Source organism: Saccostrea cucullata, unplaced genomic scaffold, assembly GCF_032062105.1.
Source record: "Saccostrea cucullata isolate Sc308-1 unplaced genomic scaffold, CSIRO_AGI_Scuc_v1 ctg28, whole genome shotgun sequence".
NCBI lineage: Eukaryota > Metazoa > Mollusca > Bivalvia > Ostreida > Ostreidae > Saccostrea > Saccostrea cuccullata.
In genome coordinates, this window is record NW_026939565.1 from 864,288 (window position 1) to 881,080 (window position 16,793).

Below are 16,793 nucleotides of genomic sequence, written 5' to 3' on the forward strand. Positions count from 1 at the left end.
TAAAAGTTCAGTGTGACCTGAGTGGTTCACACCAGTTACTGTTTAAATTTATTTGTAAACGTATTCAGTTCCAGAGCACTAACTTACGTATTCAGTTCCAGAGCACTAACCTGGTGATATCTGCCGAATAAAATGTATTTTAAATCTGGATTTTTGGATCCGTGCGTAAATCTAAAAATAGATAATTGTTTTGATCCGGGTGCGTCACTGGATACGAGGAAGCGAACGATTAAATATTAAGATATTTTCTTTTAATTGATGGAAAAAAAGAAACATAAAACTATATCTGAATATAGTCAGAGGGTGAGTTGTTCATTTAGATACATTAGAAGACTGTAATTTAGTGAGATACGGGTTCTTTTGTGTTGTTTATGTACTAGTGGTGTCAGTAATTATAGAGTTACCTCCCTTAGATCGACAGTACGGACAGGAATGATTGGCAACATCTGACAGATCCAGTCCTACTGCACGTTTTCTCTTATCTGGACAAAAATGAGTTAAACAGCGTGTGTAGAACGTGCAAGGTATATCGTTTTCTATGATTCGCCTGTCTGCAATTTTCCTGACTGTCACACAACGCCAATATCTTTAAATGACTAAATAAGTGATAAACGTCTTGAGCAATGATACCGTATCGGCCTAGTAAGCTCACCTGAGCCGAAGGCTCAAGTGAGCTTTTCTGATCACATTTTGTCCGTCGCCCGTTTAGCTGTCTCTCCGTCCGTCCGTTAACTTTTTACATTTTTAACTTCTTCTCAAGTTTAAGTTTCAAGGCCAATTTTAACCAAACTTGGTACTTTTTAAAGCATCCTTAAGTAAAGAGGAGTTTGAATTATTAAAATCAAAGGCATAGACCCCTCACAAGGGGAGATACATTGTAATCATGAAAAGACAAACATAGGGTGGGATCATTAAAAAATCTTCTTCTCAAGAACCAAAAAGCTGAAACGTATGTGGAAGCATCTTGGGGTAGTGTAGATTCTAAATTCAAAAATTTTGACCCCCGGGGGGTAGGGCGAGGCCACAATAGGGAATCCAACTGTTACATAGAAATATATAACTGGAAAAAACTTTTAAAGTCTTCTTCTCAAGAACCACTGGGTCAGAAAAGCTGAAACTTATGTGAAAGCATCCTTGGGTAATGTTGATTTTAAATTGTAAAATTTGTGACCCCCGGGCGTAAGGCGGGGCCACAATAGGGAATCCAACTTTTACATAGAAATATATTTGAAAAAAAAAACTTTTAAAATCTTCTCAAGAACCACGGGACCAGCTTATGTGAAAGCATCCTGGTGTAATGTAGATTCTAAATTGTTAAAATTCTGACCCCCCATCGTGGGGGCGGGGGGTAGGACGAGGCCACAATAGGGATTACAAGGGCGGAATCTGGTAAAATACGACATTACCAAATGTACTCAGGTGAGCGATGTGGCCCATGGGCCTCTTGTTTTTAAAGGTAGTAACTAATGAATAACTACAGCATAAAAAAGAAAACTTTAAATTACATTACAACGCGTTTTAGAAAGGCGTTATAACGCCCTTTGATTTTTTTCCCTGCATAGATTGATCCTAATGGGCTTTTGTAGGATACACCAAATGCAGTTAAAAGTTTTCTTTCGGTAGAATTGGCATCGAATAGCCCAGGATGAAAGCTTATGGAAAGAATTAACGTACAGGAATTTAGGATGTCGTTACCCTCGGCATGACGTCAGCTGGAAATCGGAATTGAAGCGGCTGACTTACCATGCCCCCAACCATCTTCATCAAACGTGTGAGGGTCACGTGGATAAAATTTACTACGTCTGCTTTTCTAACAGCGGGAAATTGATAGCTACCTGTGGAGCAGACGGTATTGTGAAGGTGAGCCAAACAGGTCACGAGAGAAAGCTTATACTTCTTTGGCATGACGTGATGAGTATTGTAGTCATGTGACTGTTATGTGAATAATTTGAATCCGATTCTTAGAGAAATATTTCTCAAAAGCAGCATTATTAGTACCTACCCCTAAAATATAGGCGTCGGAAGCAAATTGAAAAGGGGGGGGGGGCTAATTGAAAGGCTAAACCAACCAAAAAAGGTAAACCCCAATTTTCAATGCCTATATTTTGCATATATTTGCAAAAAAGTGGGGGGGGGGAGGGACTAAGCCCCCGGTTCCGACGCCTATGTTAAATGATAAAGCCATGCCCTCCAGTGTTTAACATTCAGTATAACATACTGTAGTAATACACAAATCATTGGTGTCGGGAGAAAATTTTAAAAGTGGAGGGGGGGGGGGCTAATTGACCTATTAGAAAAAAAACTTGACAAGCAAAAAAAATGAATTAATTAATAAAAGGAAATTGTGTCAACTGTCAAAACACGAATATCCTCTTTCGCTGAGGGAGGGTGGGGGTTGAACTTTTTTCAGCACCATTTCCCCCCATACAATACCACTTATCCTTTTTTGACCTACATTGCAACGTGCCTGTTGAAAGTGTGTGTAAAGAGGGGGGGGGTAAACCTTCATCCAGATGTTTAATTCCTGTATTATGTCTTATCTTTGCAAGAAAAAAAAGGGGGGGGGAACTAAGCCCTCCTAGTCTCCCCGGTTCCGACGTCTATGCAAATATTGCATGCAGTTGAGGGGTATTTGAAATTTTCCGACCCCTCAAAAACCATGCATTGTCAACGTAGGCTACAAAATGGTTTTCCAGGGGGTAAAATTTTCGACGTTACACTTAATTTTATCGATATTTTTAAAATGATTGAAAATGATTTATAATGAATTCTTGTTATATACAAAGGTATGGAAATATGGTCACACCACGGCGCTTTTACACTCCCGTCAAGTCGTGGATCCGCCGTCGTATGCCAACTACGTGGAGTTCAATGAAGCTGAAACGCATCTAATCATGAACTGTATGATGAGCGTGAGAGAGGAGGAGGAATTACAAGCCGCACTGGCCGTGCTCGCCATTGAAAAAGGTAATAAAAAGGTAATTCTTGGTTCCCCTATTTGTAGATTTTTACAGAACATATCCTGTATACCTGTACATTTATATGTGGTATGATAGTTAAGATTTGATTTTATCTGTTTAGGGCTTGCAGTGGTGGCGGCGAGGCATTCGTGGTTCCCTTATTTTAGAGGAACTTGGCTCACTAACGACACTTTCCTTTTAGCCGATGTGTCGACGTACTTTTTCTCCAATGATAATGTGAAGTTAGCCAGTTGTACGGTGAGTAGCATTTAATATAGGTACTAACTTACTGATTCTTTTTTAAGCTCAAATTAACATTTAGTCTCTTTCATTCAATCAGTTCTATGAGGAAGAATTAGAAAACCCGGAACTTTATAAGCGTCCTCTTGTGGAAAATCTAACGGATGACAATGTGGAATTACGGAGTCTATTAGAAATGACAAACGATGGGTATCGACCCCATTTAGTGAAGGTCATTGAGTGGTCAAAATGGAACCGAGATTCTCCAGTCGAACGCGTGGAGACTTCCCGTCCAGGGGATAGGGTGGTGATTATCTACCAACAGAGTCTGGAGTGGGATATCGTTCACAGACTGGTGTTTTATAAAGTGGACATAGACTCTGAGACCCCCAGTGTTACAGAACCGATCAAAATAATAATGACCAACAGCGAGTGTGTGGGAGTCAATCTCTCAGCGGATCACAGGTAAGGAACGGCAGAGGACCATTCAGTTTGACGGGGGGGGGGGGGGGGGGGTTGTTCTGACTATGTGATTTTTCATGTTTAATTTATTACAAAATTACTAAATATACTACTTGTTATTCCACAGGTATGCAGTGTACAACTCAAGAAGGTTTTGTATAGACGGCTGGTACGAACAAGATGTCGACACAATTGTGATCAATTTAGCAAACATTGGAGAAAAACCGGAGGTGTTTGAAGGAAACAAATCTTTAGAACAGTCAGCTAAACTATTTTACTTTTTCCCTAGCATTTCTTCTGATTTCCTTGCAAGGTATTTATCATTGTTTATCTTTAAACATTGAATCTTTAAAAATTACACTTTCTTATTTCCGAAGTACGATGTTCTTTTTATTTGTTTCTTTTGTTCATAAAGCGGATCTGAACAAGATGTTGCTTTTCTTTGGGATCGTCATTCGAAACAAGTGATCGCTACATTACCTCACACACTTCCGGATGCGAAAGATGGAGTGGGTGCTGTTGCCTTTCATCCACATGATCCGGAAGTCTTAATTAGCGTAGCAGATGATTGCAGAGTTAGGATTTGGACGTCCAAAAACAGGGAAAGACAATTTAAGCTGCAGAGTGATATACCAAACTGTGAATAATATATTCATATTACATAGTGATATTAATTAATTTAAATGAAAACTTGTAAGCAATTAAGTCAAAAATATCACAAATGTTATGCATTTTTAACACAGGCACTTGTTTCATATACAGGACATCCCCTACTTATTATAAGTAGTTGTACCCCTTATACGAAACAAGTGCTAAAAAAAGAAGTGGTACCCTTAGTGGTAAAAATAAGTAGTGGTACCCCGTATACGATACAAGTCCCTGTGCGCCGTATGCCAAGGGCATATGAGGAGAGTAGCGTATCAGAAACCTTTGGCTAGCGAAGATGATTTTACCGCAATTTTCAGCAAATAAGATGTCATTATAGTAGAGTATTTTATTGCCCCCGTAATCGAAGATTCGAGGGTTTTAATTTTATTCCCTGTCCGCCATTCTGTGTGACCGCAAAGCAAAACCTGTAACCGTGTCCAAAACTTTTGAGTGGGAGGGACTATGGCTACCATATTCACAGATGTACTTCATGTGATATCACCTTTCTTTTGGCATCACATTTGACTACGAGACCTTGGAGTTTGACTCACTTTAACAAGAAATTTCGGGTTCTTAACATAGCCATAACTTTGAATATTTACACCCCGCTGCGAAGGAGAGGGGTACTATACTGTTGTACCCTCATGTGTCCATCCGTCTGTGTGTCTGTCCGTAACAAATTTTTGATGGCAGTTTTCTAAGTGTGTTCTATAACATCTAATGAAAGATCTGAATTTATGTTTGAATTATCAGACGAATACAATAATGTTTTCACAAATTTTGTCAGTTTAAATGAGTACGATTATTTACTTGTCTGTTCTTAGGGGTACCCGCGACCAAGTCTTATTCAAAAAGAAGTTCATGTTAAAATGTTTTTCATTTATAGTTTTTAGTATAGCCACTTACAACGATAATTTGTATGAAACACAAACATGAGGTTGTCCTTTTTATGTTTTCATACAGCGAATTGTATATACATTTTCTTTTTAGAAATTCTCATTGATGTAGTATATATACTAGTATGCTGTATTTGACGTGTTGTAATTCAAATCTCCAAATGGAGAAAATAATGAGTAAATAAATGAATGAATGAATGAACAGTAACTTTGATGTAAAGATTCTCTAATTTGTTTACATCATAAAAATGCCTCTTATAGTTTTAAAACACTTGTCTTTTATTTACTTTAATTGTGTAGGTTAATATTTTAAAAATATCCTTCTATTACAAAAATGGTCTCCATATACTAGTATCTTGTTTCTTTACAATTTTGTGAGAACTTTTTCAATTGAATACTGTATAATTTGGTTTTATAAATTCAAATACAATTAAAAACTGAATTGTAATAAATAATTTTGAAGTTAAAGGTTCTGAACGAACTTTTCTCAAAAAGTGGACAAGTGACATACATTAAAATGAATTTTACAGATCTCACTTTTTTGTATTCTTTAACGACAATATTACTTCATCATAATGAACATTTTTGTACCTGATTGCTTGCTTGTCTTTAAAATATGACATAATATTGACAACATAATGCATCACTGCAAGCAATCAGCGCTCAATAAAAGTAACATTCTTTGTACTTTCATAATTTTGAAGGACGAGAAAAGCTGTCGGAATCCCTGTCTAACTCACGTCATTTATCATACATATTAAACATATTTCAGGCGCTTTTAGATGATTTTTTTTAGCGAAACTGCTTTGCATACCCCAAGATCCTGAAGATAATCACAATTAAAAAAATCTGGAAATGTGACGTATTATTAGGAGAACTCAGCGTTGTTCGTAACTCATGTTTATTGGTTATATCTCATTTTAAAGCTTAGCGTGGGACTTCAGCGAAGGAGACGGAAAATTAAGATGTTCTGTGATAGAGTTCAGATTATCTTATAATTAGATATCGTCTGAGGTTACAGGGGAACAGCAACTGTATATACGGCTCCGGGAAATACCAAGGCTCTCCTGGGAAATATATATGTAAATCCGCGACTTTAGGTGATCTATAATTTTAGCACCGTGACATCATTGGAACCCCTTTCGATCTGTGATTTCTCAAATATCATCTTGTATAATTTTAGAAGTTATTCTCTCGGATGGGTGTTACATATGAAAATGACACACTGGATACTAAACCTGCACCATCACTGGAGTACACGATAGTAGCCGTAGGCCTGCCCCTGCTTATATTCATCATCGGGCTCGCGGGTAATATCTTGGTCATCGTTGTGATTGTTAGAAGGAGGAGTCTCCAAACCCCCACTAATTGTTACCTCCTAAGTCTGTGTTTCGCCGACTGCATCCTCCTGCTCTCCTCAAATCTTCCAACCATTCCCGAGCCCCTACTTCCGGCAGAAGATTGGCCTTATGGATCCTTCATGTGTACATTGTGTGTGTTTCTCGGATATCTGGGGGCAAATGTTTCCTCACTCTCCATTGGTGCCTTTACGGTGGAGAGATACATTGGGATATGTCATTCCTTGAAAGCTCAGACAATCTGCACGGTCAGCCGTGCGCGAAGGATAATTCTAGCGTTATGGACCATTGCCGTGTTGTATTGTTCTCCGTGGTTTGCCTTGGCCAAAGTTGTTCCTACTTATCGGAACAACACCTTAGTCTACAGTTGTACCTACACATTAAAACGATACTACTACGGGATCTACTATGTTTTTGATTTCCTGGTTTTCTATGTTGTGCCTCTTGGTCTATCTTCTGTGCTTTACTTTTTCATGATTAGATTGCTATTAAAGGATGGGGCTCCAAGAACACACGAAGATCGATTCCTTCGACATAGAAGCAGAGGGGTGGTGGCCAGAATGCAGGTAAGGTTGCTTATTCTAAATTTTCAGATACAGACATTAAAGCAAGTACAATCGCTTTGGATACTTATATTCTAAATGCTAATGTATTTTTCTAATCGCTACTGTCCGTTGAAACCCAGAGGGAACAAGACAAATTTAGTTTGATTATACTGAAAGAGGCTGTTAACACTTGTACACTATCACATTGACTGCATTTTGTGAAGAGCAAAATAATTTCCTCAAAAGAGTTGGATAACTGACAAACAATGAGACGCAACATCTAATTCTTTTGAATCACTTGCAAAATATTTTTTACTGAACATGCACTGCAATGCTAAATCGCAGTTCCTGATATCGTTGTACTCGTAGAATAAAAGAATAATGTATGATTAGCTCCACATGAAATGTATGAAATAATCGATTATTTTTGTTCAGAGGTCTACCTTAATTTCTTGAGGAATACAAATGCAAATACAATTTATCATTGAGTCAAATGCTGACTGACGTTTTTCATACCAACTGTTAGTCCATTTTTATACACTGAATTGACGACGGATTTTTCCGTTATTTCCTGATCATGACAAGGGGCACACGGCGGGTGTGACCGGTCGGCAGGGGATGCTCACTCCTCCATGGCACCTGATCCCACCTCTGATGTTTCGGGGGTCCGTGTTTGCTCTGCTCTTATTTTGTATTGTTTTATGGACTTTGAGATTGAATACTGTTCGTTATCTCCATATCCTTCATGTAAGAAAACACAGATTTAATAAACTTAACAAGTCCAATTAATATCTAAATTAATTGAGTATAGCTTGCAAATTACTATATTAATGGAATAAAGCGTGAAAATCGACATTAAATCCTTCCCTGACGAGAAATGAGAAAATTTTATGTAAGATTTCTCTTTATTGATTTCTAATCCATATCTTTTCTTTTGAGGATTCTTTATACAAATCTCTTTCAGTTTCCTTTTGCTATGTTCTCATCTATTTCCTTTTAAAGGATTCTCCAATACAAACTTTTTGAGTTTCCTGTTAAGCTCAGATGAAAAATGCAAATCATAAAAAAGGCCATCGAATAAGATCTCTGCCACTCTTAATACAACTCAGGCTTTGTTCAAAGCTAATTATTATTCGAGGAGTAACCTAAACGTAATGTCTCAACTGCATAAAATCCTTATATAATGGTCACATTTTCAACAAAACTCTATATACTTATTAATAAACCATTATCTATTCTGACATTTGCCCATAAATAAAACCAGAAGTCTCTGTCGAGACTGTAGCTCTACTGGTTTCTACTTACAGAAAAAAGAAGAGAAAAGTAAAAGTGTGGTCTTGAAACTTTACAACAGCAATATATAAAATAATGATCCTTGGTTAAGTCTCTTTTTATGGCAAGATTGCAATAACACTACATTTGTAGGAGTAGCTTTTAATAAAATTTTACAGAATGTTCAATTTTAGTTACCATGGCAACAACATTCATCAAAAAACAATAGACATTTATGTATCTCAGTGTAGCCTACTTGCACATCACATTTTATTGTAATCCGACTAAACAAAAGCATAAAAGCATTGATAGCATCATAAATTTCTATTTTTAGTAACAACGGCAACACTGTTCAGCGAAATCAAAAACCAATACATAGAATTATGAATGTTAGTGTTGTCTTCTACTTGTGTAAAAAATTATATTGAAATCAGATTAAAGCTATAGGAGGAGTGGCTTTTTAAAGTATTTCACAGAAATTTATATTTTTAGAAACCAGACCAACGCCATTCATCAAAATCAAAATCCGATACACAGAGTTACGTGTATGTATCTTGGTGTAGTTTACTGTTGCGCCAAGTTATGATGGAATGAACTGAAGAAGGGGTAGCATTTTCAAAGAATTTCACAGAAATTTCTACTTTTAGTAACCATGGCAACACTGTTCGTCGAAATCAAATACCGATTAAGAGAATTATGTATCTTAATATAGTCTTTTTTTTGTGTGCCAAGTAATATTGAAATCAGACTAAAACTCAAGGAGGAGTAGCATTTTCAAAGAATTTCACAGAAATTTCTACTTTTAGAGACCAAGGCAACACTGTTCACCGAAATCAAAAACTGAAACACGGACTTATATAATGGTATAATAATATGTATCTTAGTGTAGTGCTTGTGTGTAGTAACGCAAGTTATACTGAGATCAGACCAAAACTGTATGAGGAGTAGCAATTTGAAAAATCGTTTACAAACAGGCAGACAGACAGACGGACAGACCGACAGCTAGACAGATATGGGCGTTCGACGGACACCTTACTATTGCATCACGTTTATCATCAAGCTTGGTTGTTAAATTACCATTAACGTCTTTTTCAAGTTAAATATCCAAATATGAAGCAGATATGTCAGGCTATGTATTTCCTTTTATCTCATGCTCACCGGGATATATTGTATCGGCATTAGAATGGAAATAACCATGATTGTCAATTGACAATACATCGTCGATATTTATAAATGTCGAGTTGAAGGCAATAGTACATCAAGTGTTTTCTTTTCACGTATAAGATTTTGGACAAATTTTGCTTTATTTGAATGCAAAAACAGGTCTGCTAATAACATTGTGCAATTGGTACCCATGGGAATTCCAATAAATTTTGAAGACCTGGTCTCTAAAAACAACATTGATATTGTCAATCAGAAACTCAAGCACATTTTTGATGTCAACTCCAGAGTACTTGTGTGCACAATCATATGTACATACATATGTTTCAAAAACTCAAACTTGAACTTCAGAATCAATAATATAATATAATTGTTATCAATAAAAATTAAGTAAATATATCCGTATGAAGTACTCCAGTGATTTATCTCATTTGAACATTTTATATAATTTAAATTTCTGTCGCACCGTACCCAACACGATGTTTATATAACGAAGAGATACATGTATCACTAGAGAAATTATATGAAAGTTAAAAAGAGTCACACCAAATCTCAATAGAGTTTTCAAACAGAGCAAGTAATTACTGGTACATGTAATATCTAATACAGCTTATATTTCTATATTTTTCAATTCCTAAGTCACTGAGTACCCTCTTTTTCTTCTATTTATATCGTACTAAAAATAAATAATATAATTTTTCTCTAACAAGATTACATGATAAGGCAAAGCAAAGCATCACATCAACTGTAACAACCAGGCAAAGCAAAGCATCACATCAACTGTAACAACCGTGGGAAAATTGTTGAAAGGTTGTATAATTAAGGACATTATATAATTTTGCAAACCCAATTCTAAAATTGGTAATATTCAAAAAACATATTTCAAACCCAATTCTAAAATATGTAATTTTCAAAAAAGAAATTTCATATTTTAGAGAGAATTATCTTAATTCTGGTTTCTGACCAGTACAGCTAAAAAAAAACTAACTACGCATTTATAATGTGTCTCATGGACATAATTTTGAATGAATCATATAATGAATTCATGAATTAAGATGAACTAAAGAATTTAGAAATAAGTTTTTGACAAAATTCAAATAATTTTTATCCTACGTCTCAAAACCAGAAATTAAGGGAATACATGAGTAAAGATTAAAAAAAAAACACAGGTGAGGTTAGAAATATACACTTATGATCAAAAAGAGTGTCGAAATTCAAGTCATAACGACATCGGTTATATTACAATTTAAAGATAGTAACCAAAATACACAGGGGTATTAGTAAGTCAGGTTTTGTTAATTAACGTTACAATTGATTACAAAGCATTTTATGGCAGCTTTGACATTACTTTTGGATCAATCCTTGTACACATCTTTCTGAAAGAAGAGAAAAAAAACCGTTTTAAAGAGAAAATTAAAACAATGAAAAAGAAAAAGATAACGAGCAGCGACCAAGGAAAATTCTTTAAATGTTAGTCCAGTGTTAGTTGTTAGTCCATTATTTATACATTGAATTGACGACAGATTTTTCCGTTATTTCCCAATCATGACAAAGAGCACACGGCGGGTGTGACCGGTCAGCAGGAGATACTCACTCCTTGATGGCACCTGGTCCCATCTACGATGTTTTAGAGGTCCATGTTTGCTCTGCTCCTATTTTGTATTGTTTTTTGGACTTTGATATGGAATACTGTTCGTTATCTATATCATCCACTGAAACAACACAAATTGGGAACAAAGAAAACACTATGAAAACCATCTATCCTCTGCATTCAATAATCCAGAGGTGAAAAAAGAATTAGATAGATTACATGATCAGTCCGTGCTGGTTCCTGTTCACAAAGCAGGTAACAACATTGTCTTCGTTTGTAAGACTCATTATATAAATTGTATTTTAGAAGAACTTGGATTTATTTCTACAAGTGGTAATCCAACTTACACTCATAGTTCCCTTTCTAAGGAAGAAATTCTTCAGAAACATATGTTAGTTTTGAAGAACCAAAATGAATTTGAAATATCATATCTGTACTGGATTTCGAAACTTTATAAAAATCCTTAGAAACAATGATACATAGCGGGTTCCAGTAAATGTTCGACCAAGTCTCTTTCTTTACTCCTTACTAAGATATCAACAATCGTGGAGAAACTTCAAGAGAACTGTGCAACGATATACTCAAAAAGTGGTGTAAATCAGATATGGATACTTAAAAATTTCAAGGAACTTTTGGACAATTTGAAATCGCAAGATTTTACCAAAATCAACATCTTACAAATGTACGACTTTTCAACTTTGTACAAAACCATTTCCCATCAGTTTTATGGCCCAGGAGCCAGGTCAAGCGTTTTTTCTTCTTATCTATGTTTTTTAAATTAAATTCTATTGAAAATGAATACAAAATAAATTTGCTAATAATGGGGAACAATTGGTACCTAGGGAAGGTCTTATCTGCAAAAAACACTAAAAATGGATATTGTCAGTCAGAAACTAAAACATCTTTTTAACATCCCCTTTTAGTAGTTGTGTTTATATTTTTAACTAAATGATTTCGCAATTGACCAATGACAAGGTAGGTATAAGTTCCAATTAAATTGGACAAACAGCTTCTTCAATATCAACAAGCTCAAAGTTAAATATCGTTGGGAATGGTTGTATAAATTATTGAATTCAGAGGTTTTGATGATATTGATTTTGGTAAAAAATTTGCGATTTCAAATGTTCTAAAATGTCCTTTGAGTTTTGAAGTAACCACACCACTTCCTAAATGCATTACAGTTCTCCTCAGGTTTTTCTTTTTCACTACTGCTAATATTTTATTGAGAGTAAAGCAGGAGGCTTGATATAACAGTTACTGGAACCTGCTATATATTTTTATTTGGTTGCTATTTTATATAGTTTTGAAATTCGCTATTATGGTAATTCACTTGCCACTACTTTAATGAAAATATCAAAAATACTCAAAACTGATGATTTTTAAGAATTTCTTTTTGAAAAGGGAGCTATGAATATGATTCCTGTTATTTCCCAGATAACCATTTCCAGAATTAAATCCCAGCTTCTCTGAAATATACTTAGTAGTAAAATAATAAGCCTTACAAACAAAGACAATATCGATCAACAAAAAATATACATACAATACATATTTTTCACACGGGCATGAAATACGACCCTAAGAAATTCAGAAGGTGTGATCAGAGGCCTAGAAGGAGTAAGCATCCCCTGACGGCAGGTCACGCCCATTGTGAGCGCTTTGTGATGATCAGGTAGACAGAATATCATGTAGACAAATTTAGTACAAAACAAAGGTTTTTATCAGTTATTATGAAACACTTCAGATAAAACAAGATACGAGAAGAAGATATTAATTAGTAGCATACAAGTCTCAAACTGTTTGGGAAAATTCTACCAGAATAGTGTTTCTATAATTATTGACATCACCCACATTTATTGGTCGATATCCTTAGAACACTTACGTCAAACAATAGATCAAGGCGAATGCAATGTCTGCCTGATATGTTTTGTCGCATTCATTGTCGTATTTCATTTCTTCTTTCCTTGTGAAGAATATGAAGAATTTGACAGGTCTTTCACGACTGCAATGAATATTATACATCATATACCTTTAGCTTTTGGCAAATTGCTTGTGATTCCGAATTGATTGCAATCCTTTTACATCAAGTCATCTTTATGGCAAGCCCTTTTGCTATTTATTCGGAAAATAAAATTTATCTTAAAGTTACAGAGATATCTCTCATTTTAGAGAGATATCTCTTAAAAAATAGAGATATCTTCCAACTAAAAAGATATCTTTCATTTTTAAGAGATATCTCTATGAAAAAGAGATATCTCTTATCCTTAGATATCTCTTTTTATAAGAGAGATATCTCTTCCACTTGAACAGATATCTCTTTCTCCTTGAGAGATATCTCTTTTGTGACAAGAGATATCTCTAAACGTTAAAGAGATATCTCTTTCACCTAGAGAGATATCTCATTTACGTTTGGAGATATCTTTCCAAGTTAAAGAGATATCTCTCAAAGTAAAAGAAATATCTCTTCTAGTTTATCTAAAGAGATATCTCTCTAAGTGAAAGAGATATCTTTCAAAAGTGTCTAAAAGATATATCTCTCAAGCAAAAAGAGATATCTATTTTTTGCAAAGAGATATTTCTCTTCATTATTTTTATTTAAATTCCATTTGAAATGACTTCTCCCTTTACCTGATGTAAGCTTTTTATTCACGGAAGTACATTAAAGTATTATTAATTTTCGACTTTCATGATATTCTACATTATAGCTTTACTAAACATGACAAGTAATTCAGTGTTGTTTAGATTTCAAATTAGTAATAGTGGATTATTTCATAAGCTGAGAAAATTCGGTTCATTGGACCATTGTATTTGAGATTTTATGCTTACTTTTGTTTTCCTGAATATTTAACTTTTAGTATGATTATCAACGAAGTTCTCATTATTATTTGCTGTTTCAAAAAAGGGATTAATAACATTTTTGTCTACAAAGTACATATATGTATATTTTTCTGGGTATTGCATGGTAAAGTCTTTTTTCTTATAAAGCGAAATTATTCCAGAGACTTTACTTCCTGTTTTGCTTTTGTTTTAAAGGGGAGAATAAATAATTTTAGTCTAAGAATGACTGGAAAAAAGACATCTCTTTAGCTTAGAAAGATATCTCTTTTTGAAAATCTAATGAGATATATCTCTAACTAAGAAAGATATCTCTTTTAACCTTGTTAAAAAGATATCTCTCTAACTTTAAGAGATATCTCTCTCGCACAAAAAGATCTTTGAACTATCTCTCTAGCTTTTAAAGATATCTCTCTAAGTAGAAGAGATATCTCAGCCACAAAAATAGATATCTCTTTGGTTTAAAAAGATATCTCTCTAAGGTATAAAGATATCTCTTTTAGTCAAAGAGATATCTCAATAAGCTAAAGAGATATCTCTCTATTCTAGAGAGATATCTCACTTACTGAAAGAAAATTTTTATTTCACGAATAAATAGTATAGGGCTTGCCATACATCTTAGCTAGTCAAGTCTTTCTTTTCTTTTTTGCAGCATTAACTACATTGTACATCACTATCCAGTAAAAATTTAGTTTTCAAAGCTTTTAACTTGGAAGAAAATGCACACAGTCAAATTCTATTTTCTGTTCTTCACGTCGACTTCCATGTATCAATTTATGGTTTTCTTATTAAAAAGGAATTCCTCTCACTAACTAAGCATTAAGAGGTATTCTCTGTAATGACTTGAAATTTTATATAGGAGCTGTGGCACGCATAGTCTCAGAATTTCTCCAAACTCTCTATGATAAAAGTCATTGATACCCTAAACTGAAATCAAGCAAAAATTGGTTGCTATGTTTTATAGTTACCATGGCAACATGTCTTAAAGTTCGAAAAATGGCATTTTCTAACATGTTTAGAGCCCCATAGTTAACATTTGCGGCAAAGCAAACAATTGGCAATGACTGTTTCCAAAAGTTGAAGGTCGGATGTCTCAAATGGCTGATAAACATGTTTGGTAAATCAACTATTACATACGTTACTATGGTAACAAAGTATTCAAAAGTAAAAAGAATATTCATTGAATTTTATAAAGTAATACACGTAAAAATAAAAAGCAGTTATAGGATGAAATGTGACCAAATAATAGTTTTAAAAAGCCTTGAAACATATACCAAGAACAAAATATGATATTTCATTTTGGTTGGCAATGGTTGCCAAGGTTTTTATACCACAGAAAGCCTTCATAGTAACACTCTGTATGTTAAAATCTGATCCTATCTTTTAAAAAAAGCACATTTCCTCATAACTAATGACCAATTTTATAAGATGTTGGTGTGCTCCAAGTTTTCCCATTTGAAAAAATTAAGATAAGATTCTTTAAATAGAGCGTTGCTATGGAAATAAGCCGAAAATATATGCTTAAAAACCTGAAAAATATTTTCTTTCCTTGGATACGTACCCTTAAATGTAGATTCCCAAAACTTTTATGATTGATATTCATTAACAGCTAACTTGACTTTCAATTTTGACTATCATCCAATCTCTAAGTGGATGCAAGAAGTTGGCACACAGGGTTTAATATTGATATAAAGTTCACAAAATCGAACATTTTCCCTTCTTGGTAACCATAGTAACAATGTTGTTTTATTCATCAAATTTTATCAATATATGATATTCAACTTCAGTTCTAACAGATAAGTACTATTCAAGCTGAGTCCTTTAATTTGTTTCTTGATTAAATGGCAATTTAATTCTTAATGCAGCGAAAAATAATTCATTTTTAAGCACTGGTACGTTGTTTCCATGGTAACATTGCAAAGTAGCAATTATACCCAATTTTTCTTGTGGTTTTGGTGTTGCAAGCTCCTAAGGATGCATATTTTAATTTAAATTTTCATGTTTTTCCTCAAGACAGTAGCATTAACCCAATCTTAGTTATTGGTTTTGCATGGTTACACTATGTTACCATGGCAACCATAAAAGTTATTTATAGAATAATATTGCTTATACTTATATACTTAAGGTCAAACATTTTCATTGTTTTTAGTCGTTGATTGATTTTGAGCATGTAACACCTACCATTAGTGAATACGGAGTGTTTTTCAGCATATTTCAGCATTTTAAATGTATTCCAAATGTACCCTTGGTTACCACTTACTTAGAGATATATTCTAAACAGTTTCTTTACAGTATAAGTGACATCAAGGTGTCATGTTTTTGTGAGAATGGTTTGTTTGCTTTTTCTAGTTTTCATTAAGCCACAGTCAAGATTTAAAGTGGCTGAAAATCTCGATTTTTCAAACTCTTCCGGCTGTTGCCATAGCAACTGAGACACATAGCAACGAAATTTTGTTATTAATAGCCATTCTCTGTAACCACTTAAACTTCGTTGCCACGCATGGTCACCGATTTTGATGAAACTTCACCCATGCTTAGTACTTGACACCAGAAACAAATATCAAACAAATTTTCGTTGCTATGAGTCTCGGTTGCTATGGCAACAGCTGGAAGAGTTTGAAAAATCGAGATTTTCAGCCAATTTAAATCTTGACTGTGGCTTAATAAAAACTAGAAAAAGCAAACAAACCATTCTCACAAAAACATGACACCTTGATATCACTTATACTGTAAAGAAACTGTTTAGAATATATCTCTAAGTAAGTGGTAACCAAGGGTACATTTGGAATACATTAAAAAACGCTGAATTATGCTGAAAAACACTCCGT

General features: G+C 34.4%; 2 protein-coding genes across 3 annotated transcripts in view; both read left to right on the plus strand.

Moving 5' to 3' along the window:
• Nucleotides 1-214: 214 nt before the first annotated feature.
• Nucleotides 215-5,552, plus strand: LOC134253276 (F-box/WD repeat-containing protein 5-like). Its single transcript, XM_062735791.1, has 8 exons — nt 215-303; nt 414-524; nt 1,624-1,860; nt 2,787-2,967; nt 3,082-3,218; nt 3,301-3,665; nt 3,790-3,975; nt 4,078-5,552. Exons 1-8 carry the CDS (start codon nt 259-261, stop codon nt 4,307-4,309), a joined length of 1,494 nt encoding a protein of 497 aa, XP_062591775.1. The 5' UTR covers nt 215-258; the 3' UTR covers nt 4,310-5,552.
• A 357-nt stretch (nt 5,553-5,909) lies between these two features.
• Nucleotides 5,910-16,793, plus strand: part of LOC134253238 (thyrotropin-releasing hormone receptor-like) — a 44,495-nt gene continuing 33,611 nt past the window's right edge. For both annotated transcript variants that reach the window (XM_062735755.1, XM_062735756.1), the window contains exon 1: nt 5,910-7,130. In XM_062735755.1, coding sequence (XP_062591739.1) covers nt 6,405-7,130 — 726 coding nt within the window. In that variant the 5' untranslated portion in view covers nt 5,910-6,404. The remainder of the gene's footprint in view (nt 7,131-16,793) is intronic.

Excerpts from the sequence above, each read along its gene's own strand:
- LOC134253276 (XM_062735791.1), top strand. The coding sequence starts at position 259 with ATGGAAAAAAAGAAACATAAAACTATATCTGAATATAGTCAGAGG. Across the intron at positions 304-413 it reads TATCTGAATATAGTCAGAGG|ATCGACAGTACGGACAGGAA; the intron begins GTGAGTTGTTCA and ends TACCTCCCTTAG. Across the intron at positions 3,976-4,077 it reads TCTTCTGATTTCCTTGCAAG|CGGATCTGAACAAGATGTTG; the intron begins GTATTTATCATT and ends TTGTTCATAAAG.